The following is a 24,044-nucleotide window of genomic DNA, read 5'->3' on the forward strand; positions in this document are numbered from 1 at the left end:
AAAACCTTTACAGACAAGCAAAAGCTAAGAGAATTCAGCACCACCAAACCAGCTTTACAACAAATGCTAAAGGAACTTCTGTAGGCAGGAAACACAAGGGAAGGAAAAGACCTACAATAATAAACTGAAAAAAAATTATGAAAATGGGAATAGGAACATACATATCAATAACTACCTTAAATGTAAATGGATTAAATGCTCCAAACAAAAGACATAGCCTGGCTGAATGGATACAAAAACAAGACCCTGCCAAAAAAAAAAACAAAAAAAAAAAAACAAGACCCGTATATATGCTGTCTACAAGAGACCCACTTCAGACCTAGGGACACATACAGACTGAAAGTGAGGGGAAGGAAAACAATATTCCATGCAAATGGAAATCAAAAGAAAGCTGGAGTAGCAATTCTTATATCAGAAAAAATAGACTTTAAAATAAAGACTATTACAAGAGACAAAGAAGGACACTACATATTGATCAAGGGATCAATCCAAGAAGAAGATATAACAATTGTTAATATTTATGCACCCAACATAGGAGCACCTCAATATGTAAGGCAAATGGTAACAGCCATAAAAGAAAAATCGACAGTAGCACAATCATAGTAGGGGACTTTAACACCCCACTTTCACCAATGGACAGATCATCCAAAATGAAAATAAATAAGAAATGCAAACTTTAAATGATACATTAAACAAGATGGACTTAATTGATATTTATAGGACATTCCATCCAAAAACAGCAGAATACACTTGTCAAGTGCTCATGAAACATTCTCCAGGATAGATCATATCTTGGGTCACAAATCAAGCGTTGGTAAATTTAAGAAAATTGAAATCATATCAAGTGTCTTTTCCCACCACAACGCTATGAGACTAGATCTCAATTACAGGAAAAAATCTGTAAAAACTACAAACACATGGAGGCTAAACAATACACTACTAAGTAACCACAAGATCACTGAAGAAATCCAAGAAGAAATAAAAAAAATATCTAGAAACAATGACAATGACAACACGACAACCCAAAACCTATGGGATGCAGCAAAAGCAGTTCTAAAAGGAAAGTTTATAGCAATACAATCCTACCTCAAGAAACAAGAAACATCTCAAATAAACAACCTAACTTTACACCTAAAGCAATTAGAGAAAGAAGAACAAAAAAACCCAAAGTTAGCAGAAGGAAGGAAATCATAAAAATCAGATCAGAAATAAATGAAAAGAAATGAAGGAAACAATAGCAAAGATCAATAAAACTAAAACTGGTTCTTTGAGAAGATAAACAAAATTGATAAACCATTAGGCAGACTCAACAAGAACAAAAAGGGAGAAAACTCAAATGAATAGAATTAGAAATGAAAAAGGAGAAGTAACAACTGACACTGCAGAAATACAAAGGATCATGAGAGATTACTGCAAGCAACTATATGCCAATAAAATGGACAACCTGGAAGAAATGGACAAATTTTTAGAAAGACACAACCTTCCAAGGCTGAACCAGGAAGAAATAGAAAATTTAAACAGACCAATCACAAGAACTGAAATTGAGACTGTGAATAAAAATATTGCAACACACAAAAGCCCAGGACTAGATGGCTTCACAGGCGAATTCTATCAAACATTTAGAGAAGAGCTAACACCTATCCTTCTCAAACTCTTCCAAAATATAGCAGAGGGTGGAACACTCCCAAATTCATTCTACGAGGCCACCATCACCCTGATACCAAAACCAGACAAAGATGTCACAAAGAAAGAAAACTTCAGGCCAATATCAATGATGAACCTAGATGCAAAAATCCTCAACAAAATACTAGCAAACAGAATCCAGCAGCACATTAAAAGGATCATACACCATGATCAAGTGGGGTTTATCCCAGGAATGCAAGGATTCTTCAGTATATGCAAATCAGTCAGTGTGATAAACCATCTTAACAAATTGAAGGAGAAAAACCATATGATCTTCTCAATAGATGCAGAAAAACCTTTCAACAAAATTCCACACCCATTTATGACAAAAACCCTCCAGAAAGTAAGCATACAGGGAACTTACCTCAACATAATAAAGGCCATATATGACAAACCCACAGCCAACATCGTTCTCAATGTTGAAAAACTGAAACCATTTCCTCTAAGATCAGGAACAAGACAGGGTGGTCCACTCTCACCGCTATTATTCAACATAGTTTTGGAAGTTTTAGCCACAGCAATCAGAGAAGAAAAACAAGTAAAAGGAATCCAAATGAGAAAAGAAGAAGTAAAACTGTCACTTTGCAGTTGACACGATACTCTTCATGGAGAATCCTAAAGATGCTACCAGAAAACTACTAGAGCTAATTAATGAATTTGGTAAAGTAGCAGGATACAAAATTAACACACAAAAATCTCTTGCATTCCTATACACTAATGATGAAAAATCTGAAAGAGAAATGAAGGAAACACTCCCATTTACCACTGCAACAAAAAGAATAAAATACCTAGGAATAAACTTACCTAAGGAGATAAAAGACCTGTATGCAGAAAACTATAACCTGATGAAAGGAATTAAAGATGACACAAACAAATGGAGAGATATACAATGTTCTTGGATTGGAAGAATCAACATTGTGAAAATGACTCTAGTACCCAAAGCAATCTACAGATTCAATGCAATCCCTATCAAACTACCAATGGCATTTTTCACAGAACTAGAACAAAAAAATTTCACAATTTGTATGGAAACACAAAAGACCCCGAATAACCAAAGCAATCTTGAGAAAGAAAAATGGAGCTGGAGCAATCAGGCTCCCAGTTTTCAGACTGTACTACAAAGCTACAGTAATCAAGACAGTATGGCACTGGCACAAAAACAGAAATATAGATCAATGGAACAGGATAGAAAGCCCAGAGAGAAACCCACATACATATGGTCACCTTATCTTTGATAAAAGAGGCAAGAATATACAGTGGAGAAAAGACAGCCTCTTCAATAAGTGTGCTGGGAAAATTGGACATCTACATGTAAAATAATAAAATTAGGACACTCCCTAACACCATACACAAAAAGAAACTCAAAATGGATTAAAGACCTAAATGCAAGGCCAGACACTATAAAACTCTTAGAGGAAAACATAGGCAGAACACTCTATGACAAAAATCACAGTAAGATACTTTTTGCCCCACCTCCTAGAGAAATGGAAATAAAAACAAAAATAAACAAATGGGACCTAATGAAACTTAAAAGCTTTTGCACAGCAAAGGGAAACATAAACAAGACGAAAAGACAGCCCTCAGAATGGGAGAAAATATTTGCAAATGAGGCAACTGACAAAGAATTAATCTCCAAAATTTACAATCAGCTCATGCAGCTCAATATCCAAAAAACAAACAAGCCAATCCAAAAATGGGCAGAAGACCTAAACAGACATTTCTCCAAAGAAGAAATACAGTTTGCCAACAAACACATGAAAGGATGCTCAACATCACTAATCATTAAAGAAATGCAAATCAAAACTACAATGAGGTATCACCTCACAGAGGTCAGAATGGCCATCATCAAAAAATCTACAAACAATAAATGCTGGAGAGGATGTCAAGAAAAGGGAACCCTCTTGCACTGTTGGTGGGAATGTAAATTGATACAGCCACTACGGAGACCAGTGTGGAGGTTCCTTAAAAAACTAAAAAAAGAACTAACATATGACCCAGCAATCCCATTACTGGGCATATACCCTGAGAAAACCATAATGCAAAAAGAGTCATGTACCACAATGTTCATTGCAGCTCTATTTACATTAGCCAAGACATGGAAATAACCTAAGTGTCCATCGACAGATGAATGGATAAAGAAGATGTGGCGCATATATACAATGGAATATTACTCAGCCATAAAAAGAAATGAAATTGATTTATTTGTAGTGAGGTGGATGGACCTAGAGTCTGTCATACAGAGTGAAGTAAGTTAGAAAGAGAAAAACAAATACCGTATGCTAACACATATATATGGAATCTAAAGGAAAAAAATGGTTCTGAAGAACATAGGGGCAGGACAGGAATAAAGACAGGTGTAGAGAGTGGACTTGAGGACACGGGGAGGGGGAAGGGTAAGCTGGGACAAAGTGAGAGAGTGGCATGGACAAATATACACTACCAAATGTAAAATAGATAGTTAGTGGGTAGCAGCCACATAGCACAGGGAGATCAGTTCGGTGCTTTGTGACCACCTAGAGGGGTGGGAAAGGGAGGGTGGGAGGGAGGTGTAACAGGGAGGAGATATGGGGATATATGTTTATGTATAGCTCATTCACTTTGTTCTAAAGCAGAAAGTAACACACTATTTTAAAGCAATTATACTGTAATAGAGGTGTTAAAAAAATACACAATTTGACTTAAGTAGTAACTTGAGGAAACAGTTTAATGAAGCTATTAAGACAAATAATACATTAACCTATAATCTGAAATCTGTAGCTTTCTAGTAGCCAAAACTATAGTGGAAGTAGCTTTGCAGTAAGAACAGGGAAACCAGGCCATATTTCTTACTGTCTTATCTTAGGACGTTGTATGAGGGTTTCCTTGTCTGTGCTTCAGTTCGTCATTTAAAATAGAGAAATTCTAATCTTAGATCTAACCCTTTTCCTATTCATGAAGTTTGTGGGAAGCTATTGCTGAGCAACATGTAAAGCAATTGGGCCCTATTTTATTAAAGTATGTAATTTTTTAAAGGATATTATTGATTTGGACAGTAAAGAATAGCCTGCAGGCAGATCCTGCAAGATGGTTCAACAGACAGACACACCTACCTTCCTGTCAGCACAGTCCATGTTTGGCAGGTGTAGTCCATTCCTTACAGGAAAGAATAGGTGCTTCATTGTGTTTCCAAAGTCAGTAAGCTTTTACAAAACTAAGTAATTGACATTTTTCTCATTTCTGAGATCAAATTTTCATAAATCATTCAACCTGAATAAACTGAGAATGTGGTTGTTCTAGTAATTGTTGAAATATAGTAAATACATTGCAAAATGTGATATTTAAGTATTTCCTCCTAACCTCTTACCTTAGCAAGATGTATTAAGAGTTCTAAATGGAAAGATATCCTACTATGTGAAAAAGAAACTACAGTAAAATGAGTCCATCTGTAAAGGAGAAGGCAAAAGAAGCACAAAACAGGTTCATCTCAGTAATTTGGCATTCCGTTGATTCAGAATTCATAGTGATAATAACTGTGCAGAGTAGAGCTTACTTTTACATTACGAGGAAGTTTTTTTAATAGTAATGCAAATGATATTGTGGGGGAGGGATATATTTAACCATCTTGAAAGTAATATTTTCTAACTTTTTACAATACATCCTGAGAAATTCTATTAGTGGCATATCAAGGTTTCTCCTGGGAGTCATTTGTTAACAGTTAATTCAAGTTATTATCATATTTTACAGTACAGTTAAAATTTCATAGTGACATTTTTCTTCCCCCTCCTCCACAATTCAACGTAGTGAAACTTTGTCTTAAAGGATCTATGTAATCCTATGAATCATAATATTCAGAGTGTATAAAATAGCACTAGTTTTTAATCACTAGGGAAAGTCCAACTAATACAAACTTATCTGTGAATACAGTGAATTGTCCAGTAAATCTTCTAGTTCAAGTATTTGCATCACTAGCTTAAACGTGGTTTAATGGTTGTATATTACTTGTGTAAAATTTACGTTTGAGAAATTTGTAGTAATAAATTTAAGCAAGATTTGCATTTTTACTCTAAGATCATTACTATATATCTCAAAGCAAATATACTTTTATGCACTGAATTGTTTGTTTCATATTCCTGTTTTCTATTAACAGAAGTCTTGATATATGCAGAATCATCCAATAAACTTGAGCTGTTTTCAGTGTTGCATGCATCCAATTAGTCCATCTAAACCAGTCTGTATGACGCTAAGAATACCCTCATTCCTTTAGTGTCTAGCTCTGTGCTGTGTTTATTTGCAAAGGACCCTCATGCATGGGTCCATATAAATGAGGTAAGCTAGAACAGACTAGACTGTGTCACTCACCAGTCTTTGAGGAGGGAGCTTTGTGTATATGAAAACTGCTGGGTGTGATTTTCACTTATAAAGAAGATTTCTGTGTGTGTAACGCCAAGCAAGATTTTTTGTTGAGGTTTTATGCTTGCGGGAAAGAAAATAATAAGGAAAAAAAATCAATTAATGATCTGATTCCATCATCTTTTGTCAAGCAAAACTGTCACTCATTCAATGAATGTGATTTCCCTCCCATAGAGTAGTCTAAGAACCTACAGAATGACTTCTGAATTTTTGACTCTATTTTCAGTATAATTGATGAGTTTTTAATCAACTGAAAAATCACTTATCTTTGACTCAGAAGCATATATAGTCATTGCTAGCCTATTTATATTACTCAGGAATAGAAACTTTTAAAATGTAGTACAGAAAGTCTGGTTTTATTAGCATCAAATCATTTTTATACATTTAAGTTATATTCATACCATTGAGATATCAAGTTTTTCCAACTTAGCCACCTAATACCTGGCTTTAAACAGAAGAAATTTAATGCATAACAGTTGTACAGTATACCAGTATCTTACTTATTTAGCTAGGTAACAGATCTAAGGCTGATAGTATTTATGTATTGAAATATGTACTCTTGGTGAAAATCAGTTTGAAACTGCTCTATGTTTAATATGCCATCTTGTCATTGCATAGTAATGATTTCATTCATAACCGTAATGCAAGTAGGTAAATGTATTAAAATTAGTATCTTAGATTTTTCATGTAGCATCTAATGCTGACATAATCTGAAGATCTGGATTAAAGTTTGTGTTTTTGCTGTTTTTTTAACCTCAAATACTTGGCACTCTGCACCCATGTCTCTCACTTACAGTAATGCTTTGTTTCTTAACATGACTACCAAGAATGCTTGGTCACAGGCAAATACTGTCCTTTTTCAGCCAAAACATTCCTGACAATAATTGCATGTTTTATAATCATTTTTTTCTCTCCTGCCCCCCTGCCCCCAACTTAGGTTGGAAAGGCTGGTGGACGTCCTGAGGAAGAAGGTTGGAACAGGGACCATAAGGACAGTGATCTGACTGAGAAAAAAACGACAGTCTGGGGAAGCAATCACATCTGGTGACCAGGCTGCTTCATTCAACACTGTGTAAACACTAAAGCCTTAACTTAGCAAACAGTTGTTAGAAGTGGGACACTCCAACCACATTCCAAGTTGAGATAAAATCAAATCACAAATGTTTAACCACTTTGCTGCTGACTTGAGTTATTTATCCAAATGTATTAACTACAGACTTTTACCAATGGGTAGCTATAAAGTTGCAGCTTATTTTGTAACTATTTTATATCTCACTGTATTTAATATAAATATTTTTGCTGAAAGACCATTATAGAAACATAGTAAAGTTGGTCAGGATCATATCTTCACATATGGCCCTTTCTGAATCAAAATACAGCAGAGTAAATATTGCCTAAACCTTAATCCACTGTGTTAGGTCAAAACTTCAAATACATACATTTTTCAATGTAGAGTTTATTTCTTAACCAATGAGAGAAGCACACACATAAGAGTGTATAGTCTTCCTTCAATGCATGCATGTAATCTTTGTTAGTTTTAAAGAATATTAAGTATAGATACCAAGAATCAAATGTATAATTTGCCTTAATAAGGGTTTGGTTTATTAAAATTACATTAATCAAGGCATGATTTTTCTTTCACTACAAATAATGCACACTGTTTTCAATAAAAAGAGGGTATTGTTAATGTGTACTTATAAAATCATGGTGTCAATATTTTTTAAATGTTGGGTCTGAATAATGATCTAAACTCTATTTAAGCTGTAGAAATTGCCAAGTCTGGGCTTCCCTGGTGGCGCAAGTGGTTGAGAGTCCGCCTGCCGATGCAGGGGACACGGGTTCGTGCCCCGGTCCGGGAAGATCCCACATGCCGCGGAGCGGCTGGGCCCGTGAGCCATGGCCACTGAACCTGCGCGTCCGGAGCCTGTGCTCCGCAACGGGAGAGGCCACAACAGTGAGAGGCCCACGTACCACAAAAAAAAAAAAAAGGAAAGAAAGAAATTGCCAAGTCTGTCTAATAGGCTGGGATACTTTTGGCTTGAAAATTAGCATGTGCCAGCATGATGCTAAAAGGCAAGAGCCTATCAAACATATTAAGTATTCTTTTCTATTATCTTTATTTAGAATATCATTTGAATTGTTGTAATGGAGGAGGGGAATCTAATATATAATATACAAAAGAATTATAATTAAAAATATAAAGCCTTGGAGAAAAAAGTAAACCTGCGATTTGGTTCAGGATACCTACTTTTTTTTAATTTAAGGGATAATTTAAAATAATTACATCATGGCAGTCACTTCTAATCGTATGAAATTATGAATAAAACTAAGATTTTTTGGCTTAGGAATGTATTTGGCTATAGGAAAAAAAATTTTTTTTAGATTGAATAGATGAGAAGCTGATAGAAAATAAATATGAGCGGAGCAGGATGAAATTGACAAGTAGAGGTGGAATTAGTGAAAATTTTGTAGGCAAGTGAAAAATTTTCGAAGTCCATACAATTTTTTAATTTATCTTTAAGATTGAACTAAATCTACCATTGCCTGTTTTCAGGACAAGTACAGAATACTTTATTACATACACCATTGGAGATTATGCCTTTGAATGCCTTTGAACTTTTTCTACTCTATGATAAAGGTGCTTTATCATAGGGTAACAAAAGAATCATGATGCAAACAAGCTCTATTTCTTTCATATTAAATCCATTGAATTAACTGATAGAATCATCCCACTGAGTTCAAATTTAGAATTTACTCATGTTGCCTACTTTAAATTTTTTTTTTAACTATGAGAATTAGAAAATAAGGAACGATAGGGGTTAAAAATAAGCTAACTCGATTTACTCTACAGTCCTAAAGAGAATTATAGCCTCTCACAAACCAGTGACTATATAACTATACAAATTTGGAATAATTTGGTCATGCATGTAGTCTTCTCTCTGAGCTCTAACTGAAACATGTAACAGCTCCCTATGTGAAGGAAGAGCACCTTTCAAGTCATGCAGGTAAGTAAAAAGAAACAGTTCTTGTCACAAAATAGTCCATTCCTGAATCCTCTTCAAATAAATCACAAGTAAACTTGAATTTTCAGATTATTCCTGAAGAACAGACAAACCTTTATTGAGTTATTTTGCTTGAGGTTTTATAAAACACAAAGTGTAGAATAAAGACGTTTTATAATTTCCAAACATCTCTTCCTATAACTATGCAATCAGATTAGCACAACTAGTTCCTATAATCAATATCCAGAACTGTTATAGAATTTGATATTATAACGTTAAATTTACAAAACAATTCTAACATCTACTGTTGCTCAGTGTAGGTAGTCTCCCCCAATTACCACATCCCCTTGAAAATGAGTTGTCTACAAAATTACAAATGCTTCAAGTAGTCTTTTTTTGGGGGGCGGGGAGGGTTGTATGAAGGAATAAGCTTACCCACTGAAGATCAGTTCTTTACATATTCAATTATAATGCAACATCTGAAGTATTCCACCACTGCCCAGAGAGGTTGCTTTGAGTTTACTTTAAACATCAAATCTGATTCCTATAGTAACGTGAGAATTTACTTTCCCTTGTAAAAAATAAGTAGTTCAGAGGAAAAGCAGAAAAGATCATATAAATGTGTAGCACTCGATGATTTACAAAGTCCTTTCCCATCTGTATTTTTATTTGATCCTATCAACAATCATAATAATAACAATATATTATATATATCAACCACGTAATAATGATAATGATGATAGTAATTTTAGTAGTAGTAGTAGTAGTACATTTTCAAGCAAGGAAACACTCTCAGCAGGGCTATGAATTTGCCAAGGACTGGCTAGGCCTTACAGCTGAGGTCTTAAGACTAAACTCCATGCAACCGTAGGTCTCCAGACCTTTCATTAAAAAAAAGTAAAAATCAAAGATTTTAACTCCTGCAATTTATTTTATTATTGTACCATTTCTTTTATACATATATTTGTGAATTTTCTACACATTTCTTTCAATGAAGTACTATAATATGAGCTGCATATGCAAATAGCATCACATTATTACTACCTCTCTATAGTGTTATAGTGGCAGCATTAGCCTTAGCCTTCACTAATTAGGAATATTGTGACAATTCATTGTTGATAAAAAATAGCCTGAGTTGCTTATAAGCAAAGCCTAAGCAGTTATAGCAAAGTTATTAGTTAATTATTATGTGAGAAATTTTCATTCTACTTTTATAAATAAGCCATTATGTTAAAATTATTTAAAATATTTTTCTTTTTTCAGTGAGAAAGTTGATCCTTTGTATATTTCAGTATGCAAATAAACTGATGAATCTTCTTATCTGGTCACTTACCAATAGAATTAGTTTATTGCACAAAAAAAGTTAGAATATTAAAAATGTATAGTTTTAATATTGAATAAAGTTGCATAAAAAGCCATTTTATAGATAGTGTATTTTTAAAGATAACTATTGAAGTGTCCGTCTTTAAATAGTCATGACTAGTGAGGCATTATAATGATAAAATAGCCATGGCCTATACATTTGTCTTCTGGCATAAGGTTTGTATAGAACCCAAATTTTTCACAAGACATTATTGTGTTGTTGATAACTACTATTTTCAGGTAACCTGTCTATCCGTATTGAGATATATATAGATATATAAATACACAGACACATACACACACAAATACATTTGTCTTTCTAAAAAATTGATTTATAAGTCAATTGTTAGGCTTCAGTGATTTCAGCATTTTGTTCATCTTTTATTACAAATGCATGTGGTTTCTGAGGCTTTTAAATAAATACATGAAATGGTTGAAAGATTTATATTGCTCGTGCTTAGCTAAATATGTCATCTCTAGAAAAGATGTGGTTTATTTTGGCACTGTTTTAAAAACTCAAATATTTTAAACATTTGTTAAGTTGGAGCTTGCACATTTGAACTAGTAGCATACGTTCCAGAATAGCATCTCAAGTTACCAAATTTTTTGTAATCCTTTTACTAGAATAACTTTTTTTTGGAAAGGTTTTCTTTTCTTTTTTATTATGTACTTTAAGTTAAATTTATAAAGGTTGAAGTTATTTTTTTTTGATATATAAGTTTATTTACACATACATATTATTTTTAATAGAAAAAATCAGATTACATATATTTAAAATGTATTTTTCTGTTTGTGCCTAATAATACATCACTGACATCTTTTCATATTGGTATTCCATATAGAAAGCTCAATGTCATTTTTTTAATTGGATGAATATTTACATATATATGTATTTTTATTCCATAGACAGTTGGAATGCTTATTGGGGTATGCTTTTTTTTTCTCTCTTGGATTTCTCTTTATTTTTTTTTTTATTTTTTTTTAACATCTTTATTGGAGCATAATTGCTTTACAATGGTGTGTTAGTTTCTGCTTTACAACAAAATGAATCAGTTATATATATACATATGTTCCCATATCTCTTCCCTCTTGTGTCTCCCTCCCTCCCACCCTCCCTATGAAGTTATTTTTAATGTAGGATTTCATAAATAGAATTGGACAATGATAAATGTATATTTTTAAGAATCAGTAAAATATTGTGTCCTATTGATATTTCTTTGCAGAAATCTTAATATACTTAATATACTTATTTTTAATGTTTATTGTGTATTGTTTTCAAATGTATATTGTTTTCTGAATATAGTTTTGGAGAATGCTTGTACTTTGGAAGCCACCAGTTTCTTGACTATCAGATTATTAACAAAGGTTCATTTTAATGCACAAACTCAGATATCTGAAATATATATTTACTTTTTAGTCATATAAACTCTCTACTGCAAATCCTACACATTTCAATGCAATTATTATACATTTAATCAAACTTATAAGTGTTCAGTCCTGAAGACACGGTACTAAATATGCCTATAAAATATACTGCAGTAAGGAAACAGATTAAGTTCACTGTCAAACTGTGTCTGACTTTCTTGACAAGTTTAATGAAGATAAAATTCATTATGAACAAATTTATTAGGTACCTTACTACTTGCAGTAGTAAAATATTAAAGAGAAATAGTATTTTTGGTAAACATGGTTAAAAAGAACCTACCAAGGGAAATCAAATTCTCTTAATTAAAAAAATAGTAGACTGATTCAAATCTACTACAAAGCACCTCTACTAATTTTGGAATTTGTATGTGGAATATTGCAGTAACCAATAGCTGAAATCTAAAAACATTGCTTCTGTTGTGTTTGATTATTCAATCAAGATAAGGTAAATATAAACAGGCTATGTAACACTCTCATCTGTAGTGAACTTAGAATTTAAAGCTTAAGGTACATGGCTAAAAGAGGACCAGGGTGGGGTGGGCAGTAGGAATTGTTGGGGTAAAGTTTCTATAAACTGGTAATATCTAAACTGTCATATTACTGTGTAAAAGAATTGTCTCACCATGTATGGCCTTTGGGATATTGTCATACATTTTACTTCTACATAGGTATACAATAATAATTTTGTTATTGTTTTTGCTTTAAACAATCAACTATTTTTTAAGGTGATTTAAAAAGTAAGAGCAACCTTATTTTATATTGACCCACGTATTTACCATTTCTGGTGCTCTTCTTTATGTAGATCCAAGTTTCCACCTGTTGCCATTTTCTTTCTTCCTGAAGTATTTATCTTTTATACAATGCAGGGCTGTAAGTAATGAATTCTTTCAGCTTTTGTATGTTTGAAAATCTCTATCTCTCTCTTTTTTTTTTTTTTTTTTTTTTTTTTTGGTGCCTTCATTTTGTGAAAAAGAAGTTTTTTGCTGGCTATAGAATTCTAGGTTAACTTTTTGAAAAATATTTTCAGATGTTGCTCTACTGTTTCTGGCTTGCTTTGTTCCTGCTGTCATTTTTATTTTTGTTCTCTATACATATACCCTCTGGCTGCTTTAAGGGTTTTCCCTTCATCACTTTTTTTAGCCAATTTGATTGTGATGGGTTATAAATTTCTGCATGCTTCTGTGCTTATGATTTGTTGAACTTCCTGTACTGTGGGTTTATAATCTTTATCAGTTTTTTTAAATTTTGGCTATTACTTTTTTCAATATTTTTTGTCCTCAAACTTCCTCTTTCCTCTCTTCTGGAACTGCTATTTAATACATATTAGGCCACTTGAGATTGTCCTACAGCTCATTCATTCTTTGTTCATTTTGGGGAGGGTGTCTTTTTCCTCTGGGTGTTTTATTTTGGATAGTTTCTATTGTTTTGTCTTTAAATTTACCAAACTTTTCTTTTGCAGTGTCTAATGTGCTCTTCTTAATCCCATCCAGAGCCTTTTTCTTCACAGACATATTTTTCGTCTCTAAAAGTGAAAATTGGGGCTTTTTAATGTCTTTCATCTCTCTCCTTAATTTTTTCATGTTTTACCTTATCTTCTGGAATATAAAAAATATAGTCATAAGAACTGTTTTAATGTCCTTGTCCGTTAATTCTATTATCTGTTCTATTTCCAAGTCTGTTTCTATTGATTTCTTTATCATGAATTATATTTTTTTAGTTGAAGTATAGTTGAGTTATAATATTATATTAGTTTCAGGTGTATATAATAGTGGTTCAATATTTTATAGACCATACTCCATTTAAGGTTATTACAAAATAATGACTGTTTCCCTGTGCTGTGCAATCATGACTTGTATTTTTCTGCTTTGTATGCCTGGTAACTTTTTTTGGATGCCAGTCATTGTGAATTTTAACTTTTTGGGTGTTAGATATTTTTGTTTCTGGTTGAAAGCTTTCAAACTTTCTTCAGGGACACAGTTACATTATTTGGAAACAGTTTTGAGACACAGAGAGAGAGAGACAGAGAGACACAGAGAGAGGGAGAGAGACACACACACACACACACACACACACACACACAGAAAGACACAGAGAGAGAGAGATTCAGTAGGTGGGACCAGAGCGCCTTTAGTCTAGGGCTGATTCCCCCCCAGCTCAGGAAATCGCCCTCTGAATACCTGATGCCCTGTGCAGTAGGAGTTTTCTCTGCTGTGACTGGTCCTAACCTAACCACGTGTGAGTTTTGGTCATTGTTCTGCCTGCACCTTTCTGGCGGTTCTTACCTTAGCCTTGGTAGTTTACTTACACACGTATGCTTGTCCATACTCAGAGGAAGACTCAAGGAATGCTCTGTAGCTCTCCAGAGCCCACTCACTCTTTCACTCTCTTTCTGTGCAGCAATTTTTGTTCCAGAATTCCCCTCTCCAGTACTCTGACTGCAAATTCTAACCATCTTGGCCTCCCCAAATTCTCAACTCTTATGTTGTCGACTCAGGGAAGCTGCCAGGCTCTGTTTTGTTCCCCCTTCTATGCTCTGTAAACTTGCCATATGATAAACTGGGGTAATCTTAGGACTCCATTTCTTTCCCTTCTCTCTGGGAACACTATCCTGTGCTGCCTGTTGTCCAAAGTACAAAAACATTGATTCATGTATTCCCACTGTTGTTTTTGTTGTTGTTGTTGCTTTGGTTTTGGTGGGTCTTTTGTTTTGTTTTAGGGTTTTGGTTTTGTTTTTTGTTTGTTTGTTTGGTTGGTTGGTTGGTTGGTTGTTTTTTTAAGGTGGGGAGGGTAAATGTGGTCCCTGTTATTCCATCATGGCCAAAAGTATAACTTCTCCTATAACTCTTTTAAAATGTCATCTTCTTAATGTCTAGCTTCCCTCTCCCCTGTTGAGAAATCAGCTGTCAGTCTTAATGTTCTTCTCCTGAAAGTAAAATCTCTGTTTTCTCTGATTGCTTTTTAGATCTTTTTCGTTGTTGGGTTTTGGGGGTTGTTTTGTTTCGTTTCGTTTTGTTTGGCAGTTTTATTTTGTGCCTAGGTGTAATATTCTTTGCTTGAGTTCATAGACCTGTTAAATCTCTGACTTCATATCATTTGTCAGTTTTAGAAAATCTTTGCTAAGTATCTTTTTCCCCCTCCTTCTGTGACTCCAATTATATATATTTTATATTGTTTTTCACTGTGTTCCTGCATCTCTTCTGTATTTTCCTTTTTTTTCTCTATGTGCATTAGTTTTGAATTTTCAAAATTACCTGTCTTTTATTTCACTAATCCTGTCTTCTGCTGTTAAAGCCAGCTATTCAATTCTTAATTTCAGATTCTGTATTTTTTAATTCTACAGTCTCCTCTTGATGTTTTTGGTACATTTCAATTCTCTGGTGAAATACTCATCTTTCTAAATATATTGTCTCCCCTTTGCTTAGAACTATAAGAAACTATAGTAACTTAGTTACTATAAAATAGTACTTAAAAATCCATGTCTGCCAACTCCAATATCTGAATCACCCATGGGTCTTTCTCTATTGTCTGTTTTGTTTCTAGGTGTCTAGATGCATGGTCCTGTCTCTTGGCAGGCCTATCAATTGTTGATTTACTGTAAGACATCCTGATCCTCCAGGTGATTTTGTTTTCCACCAGAGAGGGCTTAGCCTTTCCTCTATTGGAAAGATTGAGTGGGAGCTAATCACCTTAATCCAGTCAGGTATGCTGAGTTGAAGCTGGGTTGCAGTTTGAGTGAGGCTGTTTTCTCTGGTTTGCCTCTTTTCCTATGGGGTAGCTCACTAGGCTTTCAACAGTGAAGGTAATATCTTCACTCCAGTCCTTTTAGATATTCTCATCTGAGCTTTTTTAACCTCCCACTTAGGACAGCCCAGAATTTGTAAAATACTTCGAAGGGGAAACTAGGCATGTGTTTCAGGTCCCTTTGGTTCTCCTGGTCTGTCGCTCCAGCCCTGAAAGATTGCCAACAGCTCTGCTGGTTTCCCTGTCCCTAGCAGCAGTCTTCTGCCGGGACGAACCCAGAGCCCGCAAATGCCTTCAGGGGAAGAGCGGCTGCAGACCATCAGTTTACCTCTCAGTTCTCTCTTCTCTGGAATCTTAGTTCCTCTAGTTTTCTTTGTTTCAGCCCCTCTCTGATACTTTTAAACAAATATGGTATGTATTTTGTCCAGCTTTACTAGTTGTTCCTTGGCAGGAGCGTTGGTCTGCCATGAACGACTCTGTTCTGTCTGGGAGCAGAATTCCAGTGAGTTTTTAATTTCTGTTATTATATTTTTCATTTCAGGAAGTTATATTTTGTTCATTCCCAAATCCATTTGATCATTTTTGTTGTCTCGTTTCTATCTCATATTTTCAACCCCTTTTTAATTTTCGTATACATTTTAAATGTGCTTATTCTATACTTCTGATTATTTTAAAATCTCAAGTATTTACTGCTCCAGTTTTGAGATTATTTCTGCTAGCTACATTTATCTTGCCTTGTTTCTTTAGATGTTTACTGATTCGTGAATGTGAGCTTGTATGTCTTAGGATTAGTCTCTGGGGGTCTTTTCAGTCCTGAGTTGAAGGTGGGTTCCTTCATAGAGGCTTTGCATTTGCTTCTGCCTGGGAACATGTACAGGCCTTAGCACACTTTAAAATCCTAATTTGAATTTTATTGGGCCACTTAAATAATAATCTGGGATGAAAATCCACATGAGGGCTAGCTTGTGTTTATAAAATTCATAAGGGGAATATTTTTTTCTATCCTCCATTCATAGTCTAAGATTTCTCTTTGTGGGTGGGCCCTGGACTGTGTCCCCTATCCCCTACTCCATTAGGAGGCCATGAAAACCAAAGCTCAACTTCACCTCTATCATAAGTCAAATGCTCTCAAGGTAAAAACTGCCCTTCATGCTTCACATACCGTTAAGGGTTCCCAGTTTAACTTAGGTTTTGGCCTCTCAGTATTCCTTAGCAACTTGCCAACATAATGATGCATTTGACGAGATGTTTGTAATTTTCTGTCCAACATTTTTAGTTGCTCACTGTGGGAGGTTCCAGGTCCATCATAGTAGGAAACTCTAGTCAGGGCTGAATATTATTAAATTTACACACACACGCAGAGGTATAATTATACTACTAATAAAATGTTCTGAATTTAGTATCACTTGTATACATGATTAAAATGAGTAGGTAATAAATTTACCTTCCAGGATCCATAATTGCAGTTCTTTGTCCCCACCAGGAACTACAAGCAGTTTTTCATTAGAGAAAAGAAAATGATTGAATAATCCAAATTAGTCTGGGCAAGAAAACTAACAGCTGCCTAAAATGAAATATTTGAGTTATGAGCCATGTGCCACTTTGGTTTATCTGCAGCCAAAAGGTTCAGAATCCTTATTCAATTAACCATGTTGCTTGGGAGGGACTGGTTGCCCTGAATAAGAGCTGCCTGGTGATGAGTAAGAGGTATCCGTGACACACAAGTTCAGACCTTGCAACTCTGTTTTTGTTGTTTGAACTTTCTTCTCTGTTGTAGCTAGGGATCCAGCATGGAATTTAAACACTTGTGTGGTAACTCCATTCCTTCAGCCATTGTGTTGTTAAGCTCTAACTAACGAACTTTTAACACTGGTTCCATGTAAGGTAAGACTTAGAAAACAGCAGCAATCAACGTTTCTGGCTTTATGAATAAAACCATTTTGTCTTTCGGAAAGTAAGATGCTCCTGCCTGTCTATTCCAACTGATCCCCTCAATAGTAGCGTTCATAACATGTATGAAAAATAAAGAAATAAACCAAGGTAGCACCTAAGAAAGCTTAAATTAAGAAGTGGCTTTTATTTCAAAAAATCACACCTACTGTAACAGAAACTTCAAAATGTATACTTGTTTTAAAACTTAGGAGCTTTGCATAAAATAGAGAAACCAAAATTACGTAATATTTGAAAAGGTAAGAGCTGCCAAATGCACCAGTCAAATATACTTTGTCTCATGTGGACTTTTCTTCCATGCCAACAGTTTTTGTTGCTTAGGGAGATCCTCCTGATAATGTCACAAAGAATGTTTCTCAAACCCATATAGATTATGTACACATTGGCTTTTTAAAGACAAATTTGATTTTAAATCTCTTAGCTTCATTTTGCTTCTGAACATAACTGTTTTGAAACAAAAACCAGGTGACTAAAAGAGAGGAGACTGAATTTTTTTTCCCCAACTTATAAACAAGTCCTGAAGATAATTCTGGAGGAGAAAATTCAAACATAGTTTGAACAGTGATATAATAATTTGACATAAAATGTCTCAGTGTTATTGCTTTGAAGAATTACTCTTTACTTGAATGTGTACACTGATTACTAATGTCTTACATCATAGTCTTACCACTTTGCAAAATTAGATTTGCTTTTTGCATCTTATTTTCTTAAATTATGGTCATACTAACAGTAATTGTATACTTTTATTTAGGTGACATAGAGCAAGTGAATATGTAATCTCGTTTGTCAAATAAGAAAACCTTGAAATCAGTTTCCTTTCAATGAAGACCTCAATCATGTCATATAATCACTTTATTTCTTCTTTTATAAAAATTGCAACAACTTTTTCAAGAATTATAGCTACCTTGTGGACTGTAAGTTTAAATATTGCAGATATTATTGTCTTTAAGTTGCAATAAGACAGACAGTGGCTTTATCATTTCTAGAATCAAAGAATGAAGAGTGCCTGTGTCCAAGTTTTCTGGGCCCATTTTGGAATTTTCTAAAAGAACCAATTGCCCAAATCATACATCGAGGTTCTGATATGTTAGTTTGTTTTTCTGTGGATGGCAAGAATATTAATAAAAGTGATTCATTCGTACTAATACCTCAGACCCTATGCTACTCCCCATTTCAGTTCCTACTCTATACTTTTATTATTTAATTCATTTACCATTTTTAATCCTCTACTCTGTCATATTCACCTTCATGAGTTTAAATCCAATTCATCCTTCAAGAACACTTTTATACCACCTCCTAACATGAAGCTTTCCCTAATTCCCCACCTCCACCCCACCACCAAGTAGAAGTTAATCTCTGCTCTGTATGATTTATAGCCCTTCCTTCATCCCTATTAGGGCAGTTATTAAGTTCCCTGTTGTTTCATTATTCCTGTACTATCTCCCATTAGCATGCAGCTTCTGGAGGTCAGAAATTCAGTCTTGTTCATATTTCTTTGCACAGGTAAATACTTAATGAATAATCATTCTTGTTAATGATGAAACCTAAATTTTCAAACTATATTTTTGTTTTATAAACATCTGTGTAATCTGTCTTTCTAAAAAATATATGACACTGAAAGATTAAGATTTGAGTATCTTTTTTAAAATAGTGGTATTAAAATATACTATTATGGCAAATTATCTAGCACCTGGCACATTACCAGGTGAAACATTGAGTTTACCTGAAGACTTTAACTTTTAATTGTAATCAAGTTAAAGTGAAGAGTTTTGGGATTGGGGGAGGGGGTAATATGTTTGATTTGATTAGGTTTGTTATTTTAATCAGAATTTCTTGTGTTTCTGTTAAATTTTTGTCCCATACAGTCCATAGTTTGAAATTTCACTCCATGATGAAGTGAAGATGTGGTTTTGTTGTCTTGGAAAGTTTACACAAAATTTCCAGACCACAAGAGATATCATTTAAATCTTTATTGAACAACAGTAATAATTAAATTGCTTTCTGGAACCAAGTATGTCAAAATTCAAAGAAAGGGAGAAGGCAAGCAATATATAAACCAGTGGGCATGTTTGGATGCTTTCTGATAATGCTACAATCCACTTTAAATCATGATTTCAAATTCAGTAATTCCTTATTTCCTAAAAGTAACTAAAGTCTTCTGAATTCCGATTATTTTGATAAGCTTTCTTGAGATTTTATATTCTGGTTCTTTATTATTCTTTCAATACCTAAGCCCTATTCTAAGATATTTGAGAGCAAAAATAAATTGTGCATGAACATTACCCACCAAGCTACAGCTTCAAAAATTAATATTTAGTTACTAATTTTATTTTTATCTATTTTAGTCTCCACCAATTTTCATCATGCACCTTGTTGAAGGAAGATTCTAAAGCTTAAAATGACTACCATTCTTCAATAAATAGGTCAGTAATATCAAAGGCTTTTTGAAACACTTAAGCATAGAATATTCACTGTACTTTACTTGTGTGACCATGACATTAACACACTGAAAACCTTTAAGTTCCCTAAAGAAGACTTTCTTCTTATACATCTTTCCTAGCTGTGTCTAATCAAATTATGTTTTTCAAGATAGTATGTCCTTTTCTGAAATTATTTCTAGTATGTGCCTCACACACAAAGTTAACTATCTTGGTTATAATTGACTGCCAGCAGAAAGACTCACTTTTGATAACAGTATTTCTGTTAGTAATTTTCTAGGACATACATCTTCTTTCCTCATCAGGAAATAGTAAACCCAAACAACCAACATTGTTTCCCATGTTGAAAAATTAAAATCATCTTAATAAATAGTGCTCAAATGCTGGCACATGGCCAAATGAATAATCTTTGTCTTAAAGTAGCAAAAAGTGTAAGACACTACCTATGTTAAGACTTGATTTTCTTTGAATTCATCAGACAATAAGTGAAAATGCTATAGATTCTTAGCTTTCGTCTTGAACATCTGAAGTTCTCTTAGCTAGTAATTTTTTACTTAGATTTATATCTTTAATCCTAGGATCTCCCATCTCTTTGAAACCAGTTAATTAAAACAGATAATCACCTTATAGAACTTTCACATTAGGGTAAAATGAGAAAAAAAGGAATTGAGTAACTTTCATATACGACATAAACAGGCATTTTCAGAGCTAGAAGTACAAATGTGCGTCCATTCCTGAGCTCCTGCTTCCCCGTTTCTGTTAAGAGCTGAAACTTGTGCCACCATGGTTAATGTTTTGACAGATTTTATCATAAACCTTGCTGTTGTAAATTTGCCTTGAGCCAAAATTTAACATGTTGTAAGCTCAGAAACAGTTTTTGCTGTTAGTCACGAGAAACGGAAATAAATCAATTATGCTCTTTTGAATGATAGGAGTAGAGAGTTTAACTCTTTAAAAGTTACACATGACTTGAAATTTGAGAGAAATTCTCATTTTTTATGTCCACGACCTCTCAATTGTCAATAAAACATACATAAACACTTTTGTGACTCTCACGAGGGAGAATATACCAAAGGAAATCATGTGGCTTTAATATGCTCACTAAATTTCATCACCAAAATATAATCCCTAATTTTTTTAAATGAAAATGTCCTTTGCCTTATTATATGGAGTCAAAAATTTAAGCCCTCAACATGTGATTGATTCAAAAACTATGAAGTAGCTACTTTGTTTCCAAATAATTTATCAGAATGCACTTCAGTTAGACCCTGTCTTATGGTGTCTGTCATCTATAACTACTTAGAGTATTTTATTAAACTTTAACTCCCAATCATTGCTATTCCTAACAAACTGCAGATCTAGATATTTTTTCTCTCTAAAACATCTTTAATGACCATGACCATTGATAGTTACTCATAAATGCATTTGTACACAGGCTAAATCATAGCACATCAGTGAAGAAAAAAAAAGAGTTGTAACCAAGTCTTTACCCTAGAATAAATCAAATCAACAAATATTTATTGAATGTCTACTATGTGCAAATAGCCCTGGACTGGTCAGCTTTTAAAAAGCCATCCAACTTTTCACATTGACAAATCAAAGCATTATTTTCAAGTATTGCAGAAGCTGCTTCCATGTCCTTTAGGTGACAAAGCCTCTGAGGACCCTGCAATTACTTAGGATAAATAAAGACAAGGAAGAGAACGCTAATTCACGACTGAAAAGAGAAGAAAGAATAACCTAAAATATCACCAGCAGATTGCATCATGTGTGTGTGTGTGTGTGTGTGTGTGTGTGTGTGTGAGCTTATGTGTATGAGCATATATTATATATGTGTGTATATTTATATACACATATACACACAAAGAGAAGAATGAGTGAATTTGAAAAAAATAGTCTTTGTTAAGGTGACATAAGAATTGACATTTATATTTGAGTCCAGAGCTTTGCTTTAAAAATGGCTTAATGTCTTAAAAAGGAACGAAATTGGGTCATTTGTAGAGACGTGGATGGACCTGGAGACTGTCATACAGAGTGAAGTAAGTCAGAAAGAGAAAAACAAATATCGTATATTAATGCATATATGTGGTATCTAGAAAAATGGTACAGAATAACCGGTTTGCAAGGCAGAAATAGAGATACAGATGTAGAGAAGAAACGTATGGATATCAAGGGAGGGGGATGGGGTGGGATGAATTAGGAGATTGGGATTGACATATATACAGTAATATGTATAAAATAGATAACTAATAAGAACCTGCTGTATAAAAAAATAAATAATTTTTTTAAAAATAGGCTTAATGGTATTTTGGCCAGTGTTAAGTTCTGTGGTACTAAAAAACCAAATATAGTATAACAGATTACTCAACTTGACCCCCAGATTCTAAAACCTAGCTTTCCCTAAAGTCTGTTAAGAGATGTCTTCATCAATCAACAGATTTATAATAGAAGAAGTGACTTCTACACTGTTACTATAAAAAATTATGATAGAAGCCTAAATAAGTTAATTTTATCATAAATAAGAGAAGCTACTTAAAAGCGTATTTTAAAGATTCTAATTTTTATTAGAAACTAAATAAATCCACCAGTAAGACAAAACTTGTACTTTATTATACTACATTATATATTATACTATACTCTTTTATACTATATATTATACTGTATTTTATGCTACAATGGTCTATGCATTTCATTTTACTAATCTGTAAAAGATAAAATAATACACTATCTACCCACATCAAATAATTAAATGTGTTTCCTTAGTGAAGTATAAAAAGGAGGCTGTCAATAGTTTGCAGTTTTACCAAATAGAATTAATCCTTGTTACTTTGCACAGAAGGCATATATATATATATATATATATATATATATATATATGACTGATGATATTGACATTCTCATGGGTGATGTCTAGTGTCAATTTTAAGTATTTGTTTAGGAGAAGTAATTTTTTATCAATTTTAGGCTAAGTTTAATTTCTAATGAAAATCAAAGCAGATTCTTTTAAGCAGCACCTTTCATCTTTCCTAAAATGTCTGAAATTAATTTCTCAGTTTTTCTGTGGGGAAAAAAAAACTGGTATAGCTCTATTATTCAAAGTTTATAAAAAAGAAAAGTTTATGCTTCTATTATGAAATTGTTGCTTATTAAGACCACTTTGAAGCAAAGGTATCTTTTGATATATCTTTTTAATTATTTGATACTTTTTCATCTGTTTGTAATTTATTTTCAAAGTATACCCTAATTGCTCTGCAGTAAATTTTGGAGTTCTTCTCAGTTTGTGTACAGCCTTCTCTTCTTGATAAAACTATACTATTGACCTTCGTAAATATAGCAGGCACTTTCAATGTGTGACTACATTGGTTTGGTTTCTTTTATTCATTTTCTTGGTATATTGTAAAAAATGTCTTTGGATATATTTTAAATAAAATTTCACTTGGACAATCCAGACATAATGCTTGGAGAAAGTTCATGGAGAAATATTCTCTTTAGAGTTGTTTCTGATTTTCATTTCACCTTTCCCCCTCCTTTGGCCAGAATTCCCAATACTGAGACCCTCTCACCTAGGACCTAGCCTGGATTCACCTGCCCCCTTGTGGTATTCCTCTCTGAATAGTTTATTGATTTCTGAAATTTGGATTTGGTATTACATAACCTGAGAAAATAAACCTCTTTACTCTTGTGTAGCAGTCTAAGACCAGAAAATTTTTCTTCTGTTAGTCAAAGGCTAACATAAAAAGATGAAAGTTTATATTTTTAATTTAATTTAGAGCACAAGAAGGAAATTGAGCACTATAAAGAAACTAGTAGCTTGGAATAAATGATAAGAATTTTGTCTAGAATCGATATTAGTGACCTGCAGATTAATAAACTAAAGAGATGTTTCCAAGATTCTCATAAAGCAATTTAAAATCAAATTTTTTCTATGTCAATGTCTCCTTTTTTAGTGAGTGGGAGAGGAAAATGTTACTCTATTTTATTTAAATTTTAAATAGATTTCCTAAACCTCTCATCAAGGATGAATTCATAAATATACAAAATAAATTAAATGTAT

General features: G+C 33.6%; 1 protein-coding gene across 2 annotated transcripts in view; it reads left to right on the top strand.

Moving 5' to 3' along the window:
* MIPOL1 (mirror-image polydactyly 1) overlaps positions 1-7,774 on the top strand; it is a 304,827-nt gene extending 297,053 nt beyond the window's left edge. The window contains exon 13 of one of the 2 annotated variants that reach the window (XM_027111097.1): positions 7,010-7,765. In XM_027111097.1, the coding sequence (XP_026966898.1) occupies positions 7,010-7,076 (67 nt within the window). In that variant the 3' untranslated portion in view covers positions 7,077-7,765. Of the gene's footprint in view, positions 1-7,009 lie in introns of both variants that reach the window. The other variant, XM_027111098.1, reaches the window with a different exon arrangement.
* Positions 7,775-24,044: the final 16,270 nt, after the last annotated feature.

This window comes from Aethalodelphis obliquidens, unplaced genomic scaffold, assembly GCF_003676395.1.
Source record: "Aethalodelphis obliquidens isolate GAN/ISIS:26980383/991018 unplaced genomic scaffold, ASM367639v1 scaffold10, whole genome shotgun sequence".
Classification (NCBI taxonomy): Eukaryota; Metazoa; Chordata; class Mammalia; order Artiodactyla; family Delphinidae; genus Aethalodelphis; species Aethalodelphis obliquidens.